Consider the following 19,003-nt stretch of genomic DNA (forward strand, 5'->3'; position numbering starts at 1 on the left):
GATAAGGTTATCCCAGTTACCAATGTCCTTAGCTGCCTGCCAAAAGCAAAAATGAATCCTCTGTGGAGGCACGCTCTGGATCCCATGAATCACAACTAGACAGCCTGTGCAGCACAACTACTGAGTCCACACACTCTGGAGCTCACATGCCACAACTAGAGAGCCCGCGTGCCGCCCAAGAGCCCATGCATCGCAACAAAAGATCCCTTGTGCTGTAACTAAGACCTGACAGCCAAATAAATAAATAGATTTTTTAAAAAATCCTTTATGGAGGAAGATAAAGTCATCCTAGGCCTCAAATTATTTATAAAAATTTTCACACATAATGTCCAGCATTCAATAAAAAAAATTAAGAAATAAGGAGACAAAACAACATGATAAAAAAATAGAGACGCAACAAAGAAACACAGAGTCTCCAGATAATGAGACATAGACTGTAAAATAACCACTGTTAGTGTGCACAAGAAAATTAAAGACAAGATTGAGAAACTTAGAGAATTTGAAATGATAACAAAAAGGTAAAAATAACTAAAATATATAGCAGTCAAATTAAGAACTCAATAAATTAACAGATTAGGCACACCTGAGGAGAGAATCGGTGAGCTGCAAGATCAGAAGAAAATGTCCATGTGAAAGCAGGGAGAAAAGGCAAAAGATGGAAAAGACATAGAGAATGCAAGTAGAAAGTCTAATACACAGGTATTTGGAATCTCAAAAGCAGATAGCAAATGGAACAGAAGGAATATGAAAAATATTATGTCACATCCCTCTGACATTCTGGCTTCTGATGAGAAACCTACAGTCATTTGAATTGTATTTCCCCTATAGGTAAGTTTTAATTTTTTTTTTTTTCTGGCTACTTTCAAGAATTTGTCTTTAGGCTTCATAAGTTTAATTATGATGTATCTTGATTTTGATTTCTTGTTGACTTATCCTGTTTGGAGTTTGCTCATCATCTTGAATCCATAGGTTTAATCTCTTATCAAATTTGGGAAGTTTTCAGCCATTATTACTTCAAGTGCTTTTTCAGCCTCACTCTTTCTCCTTTCCTTTTGGGTCTCTGATGACATGAATGTTAAATCTTTTGTTATAGTCTCATAGATTCCTGAGGCTCTGTTCTCTTTCTCTCTCTCTCTTTTTTTTTAAGTCTATTTTTCTCTCTGTTCTTCAAATTGAGTTATTTTTTGATTCTTCCATCTTCCAGTTCTCTGATTCTTCCCTCTGTACCCTTCATTCTTCTGCTGGACCCATCCACAGAGCTTTTTATTTCAGTTATTGAATTTTTAGTTCTCAAATTTCCATTCAGTTCTTCTTTATATCTTCTATCACTTTGCTGAGGCTTTGTATTCTTTTTCATTTGTTTCAAGCATGTTCATAATTGCTCCTTGAAGCATTTTTATCATGGATAATAATTGTCTACTCATTCTCACGTCTCTGTCATCTTTTTGTTGGCATCTATTGATTGAAAATAGTTTGAGATCTTTTGGTTCTTGCTTGGTAGGATAAGTGATTTTTTTTTCCCCTTAGGATGAATGTCTTTTTAAATTGAAACTTGGATATTTCACATGTTATGAGACTCTGGATTTTATTTAAACCCTCTGTTTTGACTGGTTTTTTTATGACACTGCTCCTGCAGAGGAAAGAAGCATCTTATTACTGCCCGATGGAGGTAGAACTCCAGGTTCCCCACTTGGCCTCCATTGACACCCAAGGAAGAGGTTGATCCTTGTCATCACTGGGCAGGAGCGGATGTTCTGGCTTCGCACATGGTCTTCACTGACACTGCAGTGGAATTGGCCGCTTACTGCTGAATAATGGTGAGAGTCCTGATGCTCCACTAGGCCTCCTGTAACATCACCCCAGGGGGAGAGAGAGGGGAACCTTGTTACTGCTGGGTCTGCATTAAAATCTGGGTTCCTACTTGGCCTTCTCTGACACCACCCCAGGAGAGGAGAGGAATTGGGATGCCTCATTACAACCTGGAGAGGGCAAACGTTTAGGCTCCTCACTCAGCTTTGCTGCCATGGATAGGGGTGGGACCACATTCTTCTCTGTGGTGTTTGGCCTCAGTAGAGCAGTTTCTGCCTAAAAGTTTTATGTCTTGTGAGGCTGCCCCTTTCTTGGTTCTTTGACTAGAGAGAGCAGGCTATTGTAGGGTTTTTTTTTTTTTTTTCGTGTGTTCATTGGCACCTCTGACTTGCTGGCTTCTTTGCCTACAAATCTGGGATACATAAGCCAAAAGAAAACTCAAGGAAGTTACACTGTGTTGTTCCTCAGGTTCTGAGGTCCCTAGTCAGTCTTCTTTCTTCTATCTTTCAGAGTCTTCTTAGGTTTGTTTTTTACATAAAGTGTCAGGTTTTTAGTTGCGCTTAGTGAGTGAAATAGTGAAAAGTACATCTACTCTATCTTCCTGGCAGTAGAGGTCTTGCATTCATTTTGTTTCTAAAAACATCGTATAAGAATATTATTTATCTTGATTTCTGAGTTTTGACCCCCTCTTAAATTTGGCAACTCAGGCAAGTGCCTCCCTCACCTTACCCTAGTTCCAGTCCTATTTAGAAGTCATCTTAGAAGCCAAAAAAAAAAAAAAAAAATCCAAAATAAGGCAAGAAATGAGAAATAACACAGAACAGTAAGACAGACAGAAAACAAATGTTAACAAAATAGATTTAATCCCAAATATATTAGAATTACAATAAAATTAATGGGGGGGACACATGAACATTGAGAAGTTAAGGAAAACAGGAATATCCAGAGAGACCAAGGAGAGTTCAGTGAGTTTCATGTTTGCAATAAAAATTTAACAATAAAAGCAGAGTGCATGGATCCTAAAGGACCCTTTGACAATATCAGCATTCGTGAGTTTCTCCAACTTCCAGGAGAATAGTAACCACTTCCACACCTGGGTGTTATTACAGTTCATATTGTTGTTATGCCAAGATGGGACCAGAGGTGAACTTGAACACTCAAGATTTAGCAGCCACTTGGGGCAACAATGCTGAAAAGAAACTTCTAGGTCTGGTGTGTCATCCCCTGCTTAACTTGCTGTCTTCTGTGATTTTTGCTATCCGGCTGCTGTCCTGCCTTCCTCAGCTCCACAGGAATGATTGAGTACTCTCCTAATTTGGAGTTTCCAACCCAATGTTAAAGTTTGACTAGTATAAGAATAAAGGTCACCATCTACAAGTTGGGAAGCAACTAAGTAACTGTCCTCAAGCACATACTGACATCCTGGTTCCAGCATGTTGCCTGAAGGAAGAAAAGGAGGAAATAACCCTAATAATTTGGTCAGTTTCTTATTTGTGGCATATGTAAAATATTATGTGCTGCTCTGAAAAATCTGGACTTGTTATGATCCCTTTATCAGCTTGCTGTATCTGTGGGCTCACTGGGGACATCCTGGATTTTTAGTTCCTTTGGGCAACCACAAGAAGATTTCTTTTTTTCTTTTTCTTTCCTTTTTTTTTTTTTTTGCCATGCCACGCAGCTTGTGGGATCTTAGTTCCCTGATCAGGGATTGAACCCAGGCCCCAGCAGTGAAAGCACCAAGTCCTAACCACTGGACCACCAGGGAATTCCCAAAGATTTCGTTTTTTGACCCATAAATAGCTTTTTAAAAATTTTAGCAGGTAGCAAACAGAATATAAACCTTATACTGGGGCATTACAATGAAGACCATGTAATGAAAGCTTACTACGTACCAGGTACTAATGAAGGTGCTTCCCATGTATTATCTCATTTGCTTCCCCTAACAACACTATTTTAAAGATGAGGAAATGGAAGGTAAGTGAAGTTAAACAATTTGCCCAAAGTCACCCCACTATTAAGTTGAACTAATACTTCAGCCCAGGCTATCTTTCAAACCAAACTCTTAACCACAAGGCTATCTCCTTCCCAATGTTGCCTTAAAACATATACAGGAATATGGTAGCCAGAACTACCCTTAGTTTGTCAACTCTCCTTAAGTCTGAAGAATCCATTTTAACTCCAGAGAACATCTATAAACCTGGTTATTATTAACTGACACAAAATCTGCACCACAGAGAACTGTGTTTTAACACTAACTTCATTCTTATGTCCTCATCCTTATTATCCTTCTAGGTACCTGATTATTAAATGCTTCTGGAGGAAATCACGATGTCTGACAGACTGCTATCACAGAAATTCGAGGTCACCAACTTCTACCAGATCCTGTTGATGCTACTGTGATATTATTATGTCCAAGATCCATTTGAACTCTTTCCATTCTGCGGTAGGCAGCTTCTAAGATTGCTCCCAAAGATCTTGCCTCCTAGGACAAGCATACTGCACTTTTTAAAAATTTATTTATTTTTATTTATTTATTTTTGGCTGCGTTGGGTCTTTGTTGCAGTGCGCGGGCTTCTCACAGTGGTGGCTTCTCTTGTTGCAGAGCACAGGCTCTAGGCGTGCGGGCTTCAGTAGCTGTGGCATGCGGGCTCAGTAGTTGTGGCTCACGGGCTCTAGAGCGCAGGCTCAGTAGTTGTGACGCACGGGCTTAGTTGCTCCGCGGCATGTGGGATCTTCCCAGACCAGGGCTTGAACCCATGTCCCCTGCACTGGCAGGCAGATTCTTAACCACTGTGCCACCAGGGAAGCCCTGCACTTTGTCTTATTGCACTTCGCGGATATTGTGTTTTTTAAATAAATTGAAGGTTTGTGGCAACCCTGTGTTGTCAGATGATGGTCAGTATTTTTAAAACAATAAAGTTTTTTTTTTTTTTTAAGATTTATTGATTGGTTGATTGATTACTATGTTGGGTCTTCGTTTCTGTGCTAGGGCTTTCTCTAGTTGCGGCAAGCGGGGGCCACTCTTCATCACGGTGCGCGGCCCTCTCACTATCGTGGCCTCTCTTGCTGCGGAGCACAGGCTCCAGACGCGCAGGCTCAGTAGTTGTGGCTCACAGGCCTAGTTGCTCCGTGGCATGTGCAATCTTCCCAGACCAGGGCTCGAACCCGTGTCCCCTGCATTAGCAGGCAGATTCTCAACCACTGCGCCACCAGGGAAGCCCTAAAGTTATTTTTTAATGAAGGTATGTACATTGTTTTCTTAGACATAATGCTATTGCACACTTAGTAGACTACAGTATAGTGTAAACATAACTTTTGTTTGCACTGGGAAAGCAAAAAATTCACGTGACTCACTTTATTGTGACATTCACTTAATTCCGGTAGTCTAGAACTGAATCTGCAATATCTCCGAGGTGTGCCTGTAGTTCCACCACTGTATGATTAGTTTCCTTTGACTGTGGGCTGCACCTGGTGACTTGCTTCTAACAAATAGGATACAGAAAAGTGATGGAATGTCACTTCTGAGATTAGGTTACAAAAAGACTTTGGCTTCAGGTTTCCCTGGTGGCGCGGTGGTTAAGAATCCACCTGCCAGTGCAGGGGACGTGGGTTCGAGCCTTGGTCCGGGAAGATCCCACATACCGCGGAGCAACTAAGCCTGTGCACCACAACTACTGAGCCTGCACTCTAGAGCCTGCAAGCTGCAACTACTGAGCCCACGTGCCACAACCACTGAAGCCCATGCGCCTACTGCCCATGCTCTGCAACAAGAAAAGCCACTGCAATGAGAAGCCCGCGCACCACCACGAAGAGTAGCCCCCTGCTCGCGCTACTAGAGGAAGCCCGCCTGCAGCAATGAAGACCTAATGCAGCCAAAAATAAATAAATAAATAAATAAATAAAATTTTTTAATCTATTAAAAAAAAAAAAGACTTTGGCTTCTGTCTTGCTTGTTCTCTCTTGCTCTGATGGAATCTAGCTGTCAGTCCCTATTGTGAGCCCCAGATGGAGGGAGGTGGTATAAAGAAAATTGAAGTCCTCAGTCTAATAGCCCAGGGGAAACTGACCTCTATCAACAACCACTTAAGAGAACTTGGAAGCAGATCCTGCCCTAGCCAAGCGTTGAGATGAGAGCAGCCCCAGCAAACATCTTGATTAGAAACTTGTGAGAGACCCTGAAAATCCAGCTGAGTGATATCCTCAGACCCACAGAAATTGTGAAATAACAATATTGTTTTAAGCCACTACATTTTGGGGCAATTTGTTACACAGCCTTAAACAACTAATACATCTCCCAATCTCAAACTTTTCCTCCCCAACACACACACACACACACACACACACACACGCCTTTCTTCTCCTAATCTTGGCTTTTAGCAGATGACCTGGCCACCTATTTCATAGAGAAAATAGAGGTTTTCAGTTAGACGGGAATTTTCTCAACCTCCTGGAAGCAAATCTACACTCCTAAGAGCACCAAATCTATTAATCCTTCCAGTGCTAACAGATGTTCTTCTTATCTAAAGCTGATTCATTCACCTATCCTCTCAACTTCATCTTCTTCAGTCTTTTCCTCTCTTGCACAATTAGCCCCTTTTCCTCCTGTATTTTTATCGTCTTCCACTGCTGGATTCTTCTCTATCAGCATTTAAGTTGTTTAAGTCTCTCCCATACCAAAACACTAAAACTAAAACTGGCTTGACCTATCACCCTCTACAGGTACTCCTTTCTTTCCTCCCTTATTTTTTATGAGAGTTCTGTCATTGTCAACTCAACTTATTTTCCTAATTATTCCTTAACCTACTTATTTATTCCTAGACTCCCCTACCCCCCATGGAACATTCCTAATCTTTATTTAACTTGAGCACTTTGCAGCATTTGGCACTGCTGATCATACCCTGTCTTTTGAAACATTGACCTCCTTGAAGTCATACTCCTCTGGTTTTCCTCCTTTCTCCAGCTGCCATACTGTCCTTTCAGGTTCTTTTTTTCCTACTAAACCCATAAACGTTGATACTTCTCAGGGATAAAGTCCTACACCTTCTTCCATTCTGACCCTGTAAGGCCAAGAGAGTCCAAATTCAAATGCTTTAAGAAAAAGGAAAGTACAAATGAATGATATGCACTGGGACTAAGACACTAAAAAGTGATGGGGGCTATGGTGAACTAGATAGTTCAAATCCCATTTAGAGACGGCAATCTCTACTTGGCTTAATCCAATTGTTATTTTATAGGAAAGTAGCCGTATAGACTGGAATTTCCAAAATGCCTATTTCTAGGTGCAATTTCTTCGTCTTAAAAACACGCTGTGAATAATAATGATAATGATAATATTAAACCACCAGCAGTCCAATTTAACCTACAAGCTGCTAGTCTCTCATCCCTGCAGATTCTCCCTATCCCTGCAGATCTCATCTATTTCCATGGCTTCAATATCCACTTTATGCTAAATTTTTCCAAATCTCTAAGGTTAGCTCTCTCCTCCATGTTCTATACGGATCCATATATAGTTGCCTTTTTTTTTTTTTTTTTTTTTTTTGGCTGCACCACACGGCTTGCAGGATCTTAGTTCCCCCGACCAGGGACTGAACCCCTGCAACGGAAGTGCAGAGTCCTAACTACTGGACCACCAGGCAATTCCCTCTATCAATTTTCTAATCCTATTCGCCACCATGGTTTCATCTAGATTACTAACAGCCTCCCAACTGGTCTCTACTTCTATTTTGTCCCACTTAATCTATTCTCCGTAGAATTCTCTTTAAAAAGTAAAATTTACGATGTCACTATCCTGTTCAACCTCCAAGACTTCCCTTTGTGATTATAAGAAAATCTAACATCTTTAACACTGTTTGCAAGGCCCCTGTGGGTCTGCCCAGCAACATTCCTTCAGTTCCCGGAATGCTATAATCTTGGTGCCTCTGCATATTCTTGGCTAAGAACACTCAGACTTCATATTGCTTCTTATAGGTCACTAGTTTTCCTTGACCTCCAGATTATCTTGTTCTTCACATCTCATAACACTCAGCAGTCAGCAGCACCCAGTCAATTCACTGATCAGAATGTCTATTTACTCCATCATACTAAGATTGGGAAGGCAGAAACCACATATGCCGTGTTCACCATCGGAATTCCCAGTCCCTTAAACAGCGCCTAGCACAACGTTGGCTCTCAACAAATGTCGGTTGAAATAATGATTACATTTACTCTTGCAGACAGCTATTTAAATCCTTCCCTAATCCCTAATCCTAATCTTTCTTTTGAGAGAAAAGAATAAGTAAGTCTTGACTATCTCATTCTCAAAAAGCCAATTTCAGAGGAATGAATGAATGACCCAGTCACGTGAGGCTGATTATGGGTCACTGGCCACTTTAAGCGCGGGGGTTGGGGAATGGATAGCTGCAGTAACGGCACCATGCGTAAATAATCGAGCAGCTACAGGTCCTGAGCCTAGCAAACACGTGCTGCCCGCCGAGCACGGAGAGGGCGGGCACCCAGGAGGAAGATCCTAGGCGGCCAGAACGTGCTCGCGCCCGTGGCCGCCGCCGCCCGCGCCGCGGCCGTCCGGGTCTCGGAGCGAGCGCACGTGCGCCGGCCGGACCCAAGCAGAGGGAGCGCCCGGGCACTGGCAAGGAAATGGCGGGCGAGGCGCTGTTCAGGGTTAGGGAAAAGTGTGGGGCGAGTTACGCCCCGAGAGGGGAGAGTAGAGAAGGTAAGGCTTTCGGGACGGAAAGGAGAGAGGGAGGATCGTGAGCTAGGTAAGGCGGCCCGACCTAGGCCTTGGGAGGAAAGGGGGCGGGGTGGGGGCAGCGGTATAAAGGTACACCTGAAACTGGCTGCGAGTTTATTCTAAGGTCCGGGTCGGAAGTGCTCACACCTGGAGTCTGGCGCGGGTGGGTGGAAGGTGGAGCCCCACCCTGACAAAGCCAGGCCCTCAACCTGCCCAACCCCACCACAGCCTGACTTCCTCCTCCCAGCGCGGGCGGCCTGGCCTTCTCGAGCGCCAAATCCCCTCGGTTAGCTCCGCCCCGCCCCTAGAGGAGGGCGGGTGGGGGCGTGGCCCGCCCACTCCCTCGTCTGCGCTCAGTCGGCGTCCGCGTCAGCCGGAGCCCGACGCGGTGACGCGGCACGTCGACGTAAGTGACGCGCAGGCCCGGGCCGCTCCTCCTTCCTTGAGTGAGTGCCGGCCCGGTCTGGGCGGGGGAGAAGAGGGAGGGCGGGGGAGGGAGAGGCGACCGGGGAGTCGTAGTGGGCCGCGGGCCGGACCGGGTCCCGGGGCGGCGGGAGCCAGGGCCGGGCCGAAGGGCTTGGCGGGCCGTTAGAGGGCCGCGGCGGCTGTCGGGTCTCCTCCCCTGCCGGAATTGCGCGCCCCGGAGCCCGGAGCCTCCGGCGCTGTGCCCACCCCGCTCCAGCTCGCGTCTCCCGACTCCAATTAGGTCAGGCTCGGAGTCCCGCGGCCGCGGCTCCGGCCCCCAACGCGCGGCGGCCGCCCGGCTCGCCTTTCTTTCTTCCCTCGCCTTCCTCTCCTCTTGCCTCACCCTCCCCCCTTCTTTTCACGTTGCTGGGGTTTTGTTTTTTGTTGTTTTATGCTTTAGGGGTTTTGTTCCTCAGCCCGAGCTCATGGGTGTACATTATCATGCTCCTCTTTTGTAGAACAACCCGACGGCCATGGAGGCCGAAGAGACGATGGAATGCCTTCAGGAGTTCCCTGAACATCATAAAATGATCCTGGACCGATTGAATGAACAGCGAGAGCAGGACCGGTTTACTGACATCACCCTGATTGTCGACGGTGGGTAGCGTGGTGGGCCGAGGAGCGAATTTGTGGCTTCAGATCTTCTCTCCCCTTCCCCCATCCGCCTTTTTTATCCACCTTCTATGGACTCCCTATCGAAAGTCTGCGGACGGTGTGCTCTGGAACCCGAGGACACTTACCAGTGTCCCTTCACGTAGACCATGCTGCAGAAGGATAGTCACGCTTTCAACATAATCATGGCATTTTAACTTCTTGCAGCCTTTTGAAGTGTTCGCATTGTACACTTGAGTGCAAGGTGGCGGGGATAGGGAGGATGTCTGTAAATGTTTGGTTAGTAGATTTCTGCTGCTAAGCTGCTTTGAGCAGTCTTTCACAGGAGTCATTTGGGAAGTGTTCATTCTAGTTTCCCAAATGGTCTTGGAGGGAAAATGTGAGAGATGCCTTTGCAGCACTGGTACCCCCTTTGGTAACCCCCAAAATAAAATGTGGTCTTTACCAGTCTTAGGAGTTGTTATTATAATGGATGCAAACCCAGCTTGGGTATCTTTTCTCTTTCGTGAAAATAGACTTCTTGAGGCAAGCTATTCTTTATTATAGCCTACAGCAGGTCTGCTGTAGGTTGAGTGTCCAAATATTAGGCATACTAAAATGTTTTGCATAGCAAACACATCCAGCTTGGTGCTTATTCTGTGGCTTTTTTTTCTCTTTTCAAATGACGTATAACCTTTTGGGTTGTGTTTATATTTAGCAGTTTCAACTGAATAGGATATGCCTTTGACTTAAGTGGTACCTCCTGAAATGTTGTAAGGTGGCCTTTATAAAGCTGACTTAATAAGGCCCTTGAGATAAAGATCCTACTTCATGTCTAATTGAGATTTAAATTTGTCAAGATAGCTGCCCAGAATATAGTTTTATAATTATATTAAGAAAGACCTATTTTACTTTAATTTCTTAACTTGTTTTATAGTTTTATATTTGATTTTTGTGAATATGATGATTTTATTTTGTTTTTTCTCTAGGACACCATTTTAAGGCCCACAAGGCTGTTTTGGCTGCTTGCAGCAAGTTCTTTTACAAATTCTTTCAGGAGTTTACTCAGGAACCTTTGGTGGAGATAGAAGGTAAATGCTTGTTTTAAATACAGTATCTAGCAAGCATTATAATTTGATGAAGAAGTTTTAGGCAGTTAATTTAGCAAGATACCATGGGAAACAGGCATCAATGGTTTCTATTCGGTGACTGGATAAATTGTTCTTTTGACACCTGAGAATTCTTACTTTTAGTAACGTGCTTCCTAAAGTGATCTTCCAGGAAAAACTCTTACGTTAAACGGTTGGTCTCTTAAAGGAGTCTTTTTCATTGCTAGTACCAGTGATCACTGTCTTTTGAAAACATGTATTAAAAGTGAATTTCCATCTTATTTAGTGGGCTTATGTTTCAGAATGGTCCAGATGCTCCAGGCCTCTGTATTAGCAGCATGACATGCACAGTGTGAAGTGGGCTGTCATAATATGGAAAAGGCTAGGAAAGATTAACTGAAGTAGCATTCAGAAGAAGTTCTAGTGGCTATAGAAAGTCTAGGATGGAAGGGGGTCATCTACTAGATACTGTCTTAAAATAGAAATTTTTATACTTGTTTTACTTTTTGTAATAATAGCCCACCAAGTGCCAGGTATTACGCTATGTAGTTTGTGTGCATTTTCTGAGGTTCACAGCAGTGCTTTGAAGTAAGTGGTTTTATGTCCAATTTACATATCAGGGAGCAGGCTCTAAAAGGTTACTTGACTGAGGTTGCCCAGCTAGCAAGGGATTCAGTTTGTGCTATTAATTCTGCTACTACAATACCTAGCCCTCTACCCCTCAATCCAAAACTGTAGGAAATAAATCAGCTTACCTACATAAATACAGGGTTCTTGAGTTTGGGTTTTGTATCTCTCTCAGTGTGTATATATTCTCTGTTATGAATGGGTTGCCTAGAAACAGTATTCCCTTGGAAAAATTTGGTGTCTAGGGGAGTAAAGAAAACGTAGAGTTAAGAGTATTCTCTTATTTTGATAGTTCCAGCTTATCTAGCATTCTGGCTGGTATCCATAGATAGATTATCTTTGATTATCTGTGATGGACAGAGCACAGGCATGATGGAAATCCTCAAAGCTTACCAAAGTGAGAATCCATCAGCCTAGATGGTATTTGTTTCTGTTACAAGGCAAAGTTTTGTCCATTTATTCACCTGAGGTACTGAGACCCCAGGCAGGTTACTTTAGCTCAATTGCATATTTGCCTCTTCATCTGAAAAGTGGGTTAATAGGCCTGTACTAATGATTAATTGAAATAGCATCTGCAGAGTGCCTGGCGTAGTGTTTGGTGCATTGTCAAAGCTTAATAGATTGGGGCTATTTATCAGATTTAATACCTATTATAATATACCGTGCCAGACCCAGGAAATGAGAAATTGATTAATAAGACAGCAAATTAATAAGACAGAGAATTTGCAAATTTAACCATGGATAAGCAACAGTTAAGGAGTGCAAAAAATGTTGCAGAGAATTTTGTTGCAGAATGGTGTCACTAAGGAGGGAGGATGAGTGGTTTAGTTTACTTTAGAGAGAAGAAGGATTTCAAAGATGAGTCAACTTCTGGGCAGAATCTTAAGTCGAAAAATAAGTGGCCCAGGCTAGAGTATGCATTGCTGGTGGAGTGTGGAGTACTGACCTACCTGGAGAAGTAGGGTCTTTTCTTCTGAAGACTAATCACCTTGGGATTATCTCTTATACTTCTGATGTGTCCATTATAGTACAGGACACACAACTTTCAGTATTCAAACTATAGAAAGTAAGAAAAAAAAATGTAAAAACATTCTTTCTGTTTTTGTTATTTGCCAGATTCAGGTTTAAAGAATCAATTTGGCTCAATGTCTTCTTAAGCCCTTAACTTTGGAATTGCTGTACTATCTGGCTAGGTCACCTGGCTGTAGAGAAAGCCCTGGGCATGCACTTAGAAAACCTGACTTGTAGTCCCAGCTTTACTGTTTGTCAGCTGTGTAACATTGGGCGTCTTAGCTTCCTTTTTTCTCTTTTAATCTGCAGAATATGTCAAGTAATTTTGGATTATGTCATGGGCATTATTTTTTTCTCTCTCTTTTTTTTTTTGGTCTGTGTCAGGTCATTGAGGCATGTGTGATCTTTCGTTACGGTGCAAGGTCTCTTTGTTGCGTGTTTGGGCTTCTCTCTAGTTGTGGCGCGTGCGCTCTGTAGCTTGCGGCACGTGGGCTTAGTTGCCCCGCAGCATGTGGGATCTTAGTTCCCCAACCAGGGATCGGACCCGCATCCCCTGCATTGGAAGGCGGATTCTTTACCACTGGACCACCAGGGAAGTCCCTGTCATGGGCATTTTGAATATTATGTTTTGACACTCTGCGTGCTGTTAGAATCCTCTGGAGAATGCTTTTGGTTTTTGTTGTTGTTTTGATTTTGTTTTGTTTTAGCAGACAATCAACCTGATTAGGTTCAGACTGCCTTGTGTGGACTGTGGATCCAATTCCAATTTCGTTTTCAAAACCTTTGTTGTTCTGTTCAGGTCCCAGGTGTGCCGACCTGGGTGGTAGTCCACACCACAGTGTAATTCTCAAAGCCTTTGCTGTGCTGCCTCACGTCATTTTTGCACACGTGCAGCTGGGTGGTGAGCTCAAGACTGCATACACAGATTTAAAGGACCTTTCTCCAGCTTCCCCTCCTGATTTTCTTTGTACTTCAGCTCCCCTGAGCTCCCTTTCCTGGTCCTCTGGCTGGAAAACTAGGAGTTTAGCTTCCCTGTGCTGTCGTACATTTTCTGCAGTGGAATCCATTTCCTGGATAATAACATGGTGAGAGAAGAAAATAACAAGAATTCTCTCCATGCTCTTCAGATGATAATCTCTTTCCTAGTTCTCAGCCAGAGAGAACTTTCTCTTAGAGTTGAGGTGCCTGCTTGGTGGCAACTAGCCATAGATGTGCAGCGCCAGAACTGGGGCTTGTCTTGAGGGAGGGCTGAGAGAGGAATAAAAACCAGCTATTTTTCCCACCCCCACACACTCTCCATCCCCTTTGCTGGTTCTCTAGCCGGAAAGAGTTTCTCTCGGAGCTTTTTCTGTCTGCACCTGCTACCCAGTTATGGGAGTTGGGCTGTCCTCAAGCTGGGTTATGTGAGAGGAAAAATATAAAACCAGGAAACTTACTGCTGTTCTTTGAGTTTTGATTTCTCTCCCCAGTCTTTTTGCTTCTGTTTTTTCTTCAGAGTCCTTGTATATTTGCTTTATGTATTCTTTTCAGGATTTTTAGTTGTAATCAATGGACAAGATAGGGTGGAGTATGCGTTCTTCATCCTAGCTAGAACTAGAACTCCTATCTGTAAAATAGGGACGGTTCTCGTCTTTAGCCGCTCATTAGAAACACCAGGGGAGCTTTTGCAAGTACTAATACCCAGGCTTTTTCTCCAGATCAGTTAAATCGGTCTTTGAGGGGTGAGATCCAAGCATCTGTATTTAAAAGTTCTCTAGGTCCTTGTTATTCAAGGTGTGGTCTGAGGATCAGTAATGCATGGGCATCACCTGTGAGCTTGTTAGAACTGTAGACTCTCAGGCTCCACCCTAGACCTACTGAATCAGAACAGAATCCTCAGATGATTCCTTTGTACAGCAAAGTTAGGACAGCACTGCCCTAGGACAAGTCCAGTATGCAGCCAGTGTTGAGAACCACTGCCTTATAGGGTTTTGTAAAAGCAAATGTATGTAAAGAGAATTTAAATTGTAATATGCTGTATGAGTATAAACTGTCATTAGATGCAAGCTGAGCCAGCTCTCTCCCTGTTTTCTGGGTCCCTGGTGAAGTAAGTTACCTTTGATTAGGACTGCAGGTTCACCTTTGACTTAAGTCAAAATTGTTGTCCTCGAAACCAGCTGCATCCCAGCTCAGCTTTGTGACTTGGATTCACACCATATAAAATCTTCAGCAGACATTCACTCCCTTGTTCAGAACACAACAGCCTTCTCCTAACCCGAGCCTCCAATTTTCCAAATCCATTCTTTACTTATCCTGAAACCGTAGTTCCATAAGCACCTAGTTTCTCTCAAACAGCAACTCTACCATTGCGTCCAAAATCTTAACCCCTAATATCAAGGACAAAACATCCAAGCACATATTCATACATCCTATTTGAGTAGGAGTTTTCCACCAGTTGAGGAATTCTGTAAGACTAGAGAAATTCCAGAATGCCCACCCCCCCTTTTGCCTCTTCCTAAGGGGAAAAATGACTCAGGTTAAGGTGTTTATATTGACATTTTTCTTAGATACTTCTTAGAAAAATTGTATATTATGAAAGGAGTAAGGAATTGAGAAAAGGGGCTGAAATTTGAAAGTTACCAAACTAGTCCTGATAGAGTATAAAATATTTTTGCAGCTGTACATCATCTATCAACGCTTCACTTACCTCGGCAGGTGTTATAAGTTTGGTTCCTGTTAGCTAATTAGGTCAGTGGCTTATTCCTAGGACCAGTGTTGGACTGGCCACATAAGAAGCACTTAGGGTGGGCTTCCCTGGTGGCTCAGCGGTTAAGAATCCGCCTGCCAATGCAGGGGACGAGGGATCGATCCCTGATCTGGGAAGATCCCCGATGCTGCGGAGCAACTAAGCCTGTGCGCTACAACTACGGAGCCTGCGCTCTAGAGCCCACGAGCCACAACTACTGAGCCCGCGCGCCTAGAGCCTGTGCTCTGCAACAAGAGAAGCCACCGCAGTGAGAAGCCCGTGCACTGCCACGGAGAGTAGCCCCCGCCCGCCGCAATTAGAGAAAGCCTGTGCGCAGCAATGAAGACCCAGCGCAGCCAAAAATAAAACAAATAAATAAATAAATTTATTTAAAAAAAGAAGCACTTAGGGTGCTTATAAAAAACAGTTCCCTATCCCAGTTTTGATTCTGGCGATCAGGGACCCAGGCTTAAGTCTACAGGTGATTCTGATTAACCAAGATTGGGAGCTAAGTCCACAAATTCTTGGAGGCCAGTTGCTTCTTGAAATTACTAATTTTTAGAATTTTCTAAGGTAATCCACTGTGTGTATTACATAATACTCCCATTGGGGTCTGGGGCAATATCCTATAACCAAATAATAATGCAGTGTATTATTAATAAGCAGCATAGCTTATTAATGTTTAAGTGGGATAAAGATTATAAATAGCCTCATGTCAGTTCAGATCAAATTTTGCTGCCAAATTTATGGGAAAACTTCTGGTTTTAAGAGATTTGGGGGTCTTTGGAAATATGAGTAAAAGATTGCAGTCCTGTAGTGAATGAGACGTGGGTATTCAAACTCTTTCAAGCAGGAATGTTTCCTACCATCATCCTATTTAAAAATCTTTATCATGGACTTTGGAGTCAGGCCATCTGGGTTTGATTCTAGTATTATCACTTAATAACTATGTGACTTTCGCAAGTAACTTAACTTCTCTGTGCCTCAATTTCCTCATCCGTAAAATGGGGATTATAATAGTACTTCGTAGGGTTGTCAGGAGGATTAAGTCAGTTGATAATCTGTAAAGTGTTTAGAGTCCTGCCTGATATGTATAGTAGGCATACATATGTGTGTTTGATTAAAAATCAAAATCTCATTCTGCTTCAGGAAAAATTTACACATTGTTTTTAGGAAAGATTTGTGTTGCACTTTTAAATGTTTGGTCAAAACACCTTAAAAAAAACCCAGCAAAATCTAGTTGTCTGTTCCTCAGGCTACTCTCATATAATAAAGAACATGGTTAAAAGACAACCAGGAGAAAAAAGATTAGGGGACCCAATAAATTAGCCATTAATGAATCCAGTTATTTTTAGTTTGCTTATTTGGTAGCATGTAACTTGGTCATATTACATTATATTTTATGGTGCTTCTCAATATTCAGATTGTTATCAGGCATTTTGAAGATGAGTTTTCTGAGGCTCAGAGGTTCTGACTTGCCCCAGATTGCACAGGTCATGGAGAGACTGAACTGAAACTTGAAAGTTGGCTTCCTGAACGATGTTTTTTCCTAACACAAATAGAAGATGGTGGATATTCCACCAGTATTCTTACTGTTGTCCTGAAGGCCACATTCAGGTGTATAAAGTGCATGGGAAGAACATAAAAATACTTTTTCTTTTCCTATTTTTTTTTTCTTTTTTGGCCACCCGGAGCGGCTTGTGGGATCTTAGTTCCCCAACCAGGGATTGAACCAGCGCCCTTGGCAGTGAAAGCGTGGAGTCCTAACCACTGGACTGCCAGGAAATTCCTGTTTTGTATTTGTAATTGTGCATATTGTGTGCAGCTTGGTCTTGGGCATTTCTTAGCATTAAAAAAATCTATAAAAACAAGTTTTCTCTTTGTTCCTGTCAATAGCTTTTCATAGCCTTGCATTAGCAGGCTGAAACAATATTATATAGCATTGAAGAGCACAAAGAAGTATAGAGTATCATTTTGGGCCAAAATTTAAACAGAAACTTGCAAAGCAAGCTTGGAATTGTGGAAGCTTAATTCTGAAAGTGACTTTAGCCTTTATCCATTTATACCTACTTTGTGTGCCTGCATTTTAGGAAGCCTTGTGTTAGATACTGTGAGATGGGTGTAGAGGCAAATTTCCGTAAAGCAGCTTACAGTGTAGAGTTGTCCATGAATTTTAACTATAAGACCAGGTACAGAGTTCAGCCTGAGGGAACTATTAAAGAGGTTCATTAAAGGTGTGGCATTAAAATTGGTCCTTCAAGGGTAGTAGGATTTGTAAGGTAAGGTAAGGTGATTAAGCATTCAGGATGGAGGGTGTTAAGGAAGGCAAGGAAATTCTTAGAAAGTGAAGGGTTTGTTTGAGGATCAGTATATAGTGTGGGTTTGATATAGTTTAAAATTTGGAAGGAAAAATAGTGGTAAGTAGAAAAATAATGTGAAGGACCTTGAAATAAAGGCAGAATGGTACTGAACTTTATTTGCTAAGCTTTTGAAAGCTATTGATGATTTTGGAGCTGAGTTGACACAGAGCTCCCTGGCAGGAAACATAGCATGTCTGATGTAATAGCCCATTCGTGTATTTGAGTGATAGATTTTACTGTTCTGTAAGAGCCTTAGGAAGTCTTTGGGAAACATCTTAAAGTAGTTTGCTAGTTAGTGCTGAGCTTGGCTACAAAATTATTATACTGTAAATGAGAATTCTGCCAGGAAATTATCTTCCAAAAACTAATCATTTTCCAAACACTGGGCTTCTGTTTTTTCTTTACTAAATGTTATAAAATTTGAATCAATGTGAATACATGTTAATGCATGTCTTTTTTTTTTTTTTTTTACAGGTGTTAGTAAAATGGCCTTTCGTCATTTGATTGAGTTCACATATACAGCAAAATTAATGATACAAGGAGAAGAAGAAGCCAACGATGTATGGAAAGCAGCAGAGTTTCTACAAATGCTAGAAGCTATCAAAGCCCTGGAAGTCAGGTAATTACTTATTTCCTTAATGAGGAACAAATAGTTATATTCAGTCATGTTCACCCTGACTGTTAGTCAAGAATTTATTATGTCATGCCATAAGGAACTGATTTCCTTAGTGAGGCAGAGGTAGTTATATTCAGTCATGTTCACCCTGTTAGTCAAGAATGTATTGTATGTATCATGCCGTAAAGAACTGATGTTTTGAAATTAAGAATATGTATTTAAGGATCTATAAAGTTCTACTGGTTATGATTGTTCTTTCCCTCACGCTTGATTTCTTGTCCTTATGTAAAAACTGTGCTAATATTAACTCAAGTAGCATCTTTTGTTTCTAATAAAATAAGGAGGACTAGGCATCTTTTTAAGAGTTCTCTGGGTTCCTATAAACTATTCTGTGGATTCAAGTTGTTAATTGTACCAAGACTTACTCTAAAAACAGTTTGGCTTACAAAGATTAATATGGTACTGTTTAAAAATAAGTGAGGAAATCGGTGAAGATATAAGAAATAGGCCAGGTGGAAGTGATAATCAGTGAAGTTAGAAATGTGATGGCCAAAATGCATGCTGTTCACGTCTGTACAGTTGCTAGATGGGCTGAGTCTAGCTCTGAGTTCTGAAGTACCTAGCGCAAAGAAAAAGGGGGAAAAAACACCTCAGTTACATTATTTATAATAAGATGAGAACAAATCAATTGCTTAGGAGCCATTCTTGGTATTAAAACGCACAATTTCTCATAGGAAGTTATTAGGAAAACATTAAGTGATATAATGAATAAAGACCTCAACATCTTACATAATGAATAGTGGCATGGTAGTGTCTAAGAACAAGAGCTCTGGAGTCAGACTGCCTCTGTCTGCTATCAGCTGCTCAGTTTCCGTATCTGTCAAATGGGGATAAAAATGGTGCTTTCTACATAGGATTATTTGTGAGGGTTAAATGAATGAATGAATGAATGTAAAGTGGTTA

At 42.1% G+C, this 19,003-nt stretch overlaps 1 protein-coding gene across 1 annotated transcript in view; it reads left to right on the plus strand.

Annotated features, from left to right (window-relative positions):
• The first annotated feature begins 9,056 nt into the window (after positions 1-9,056).
• The window catches only part of ZNF131 (zinc finger protein 131), a 31,055-nt gene continuing 21,108 nt past the window's right edge, over positions 9,057-19,003 (plus strand). Inside the window, exons 1-4 of the mRNA XM_061189234.1 lie at positions 9,057-9,242; positions 9,460-9,598; positions 10,582-10,683; positions 17,899-18,043. Coding sequence (XP_061045217.1) covers positions 9,475-9,598; positions 10,582-10,683; positions 17,899-18,043 — 371 coding nt within the window. The 5' untranslated portion in view covers positions 9,057-9,242; positions 9,460-9,474. The remainder of the gene's footprint in view (positions 9,243-9,459; positions 9,599-10,581; positions 10,684-17,898; positions 18,044-19,003) is intronic.

The sequence above is a fragment of the Eubalaena glacialis genome, chromosome 4 (assembly GCF_028564815.1).
Source record: "Eubalaena glacialis isolate mEubGla1 chromosome 4, mEubGla1.1.hap2.+ XY, whole genome shotgun sequence".
NCBI lineage: Eukaryota > Metazoa > Chordata > Mammalia > Artiodactyla > Balaenidae > Eubalaena > Eubalaena glacialis.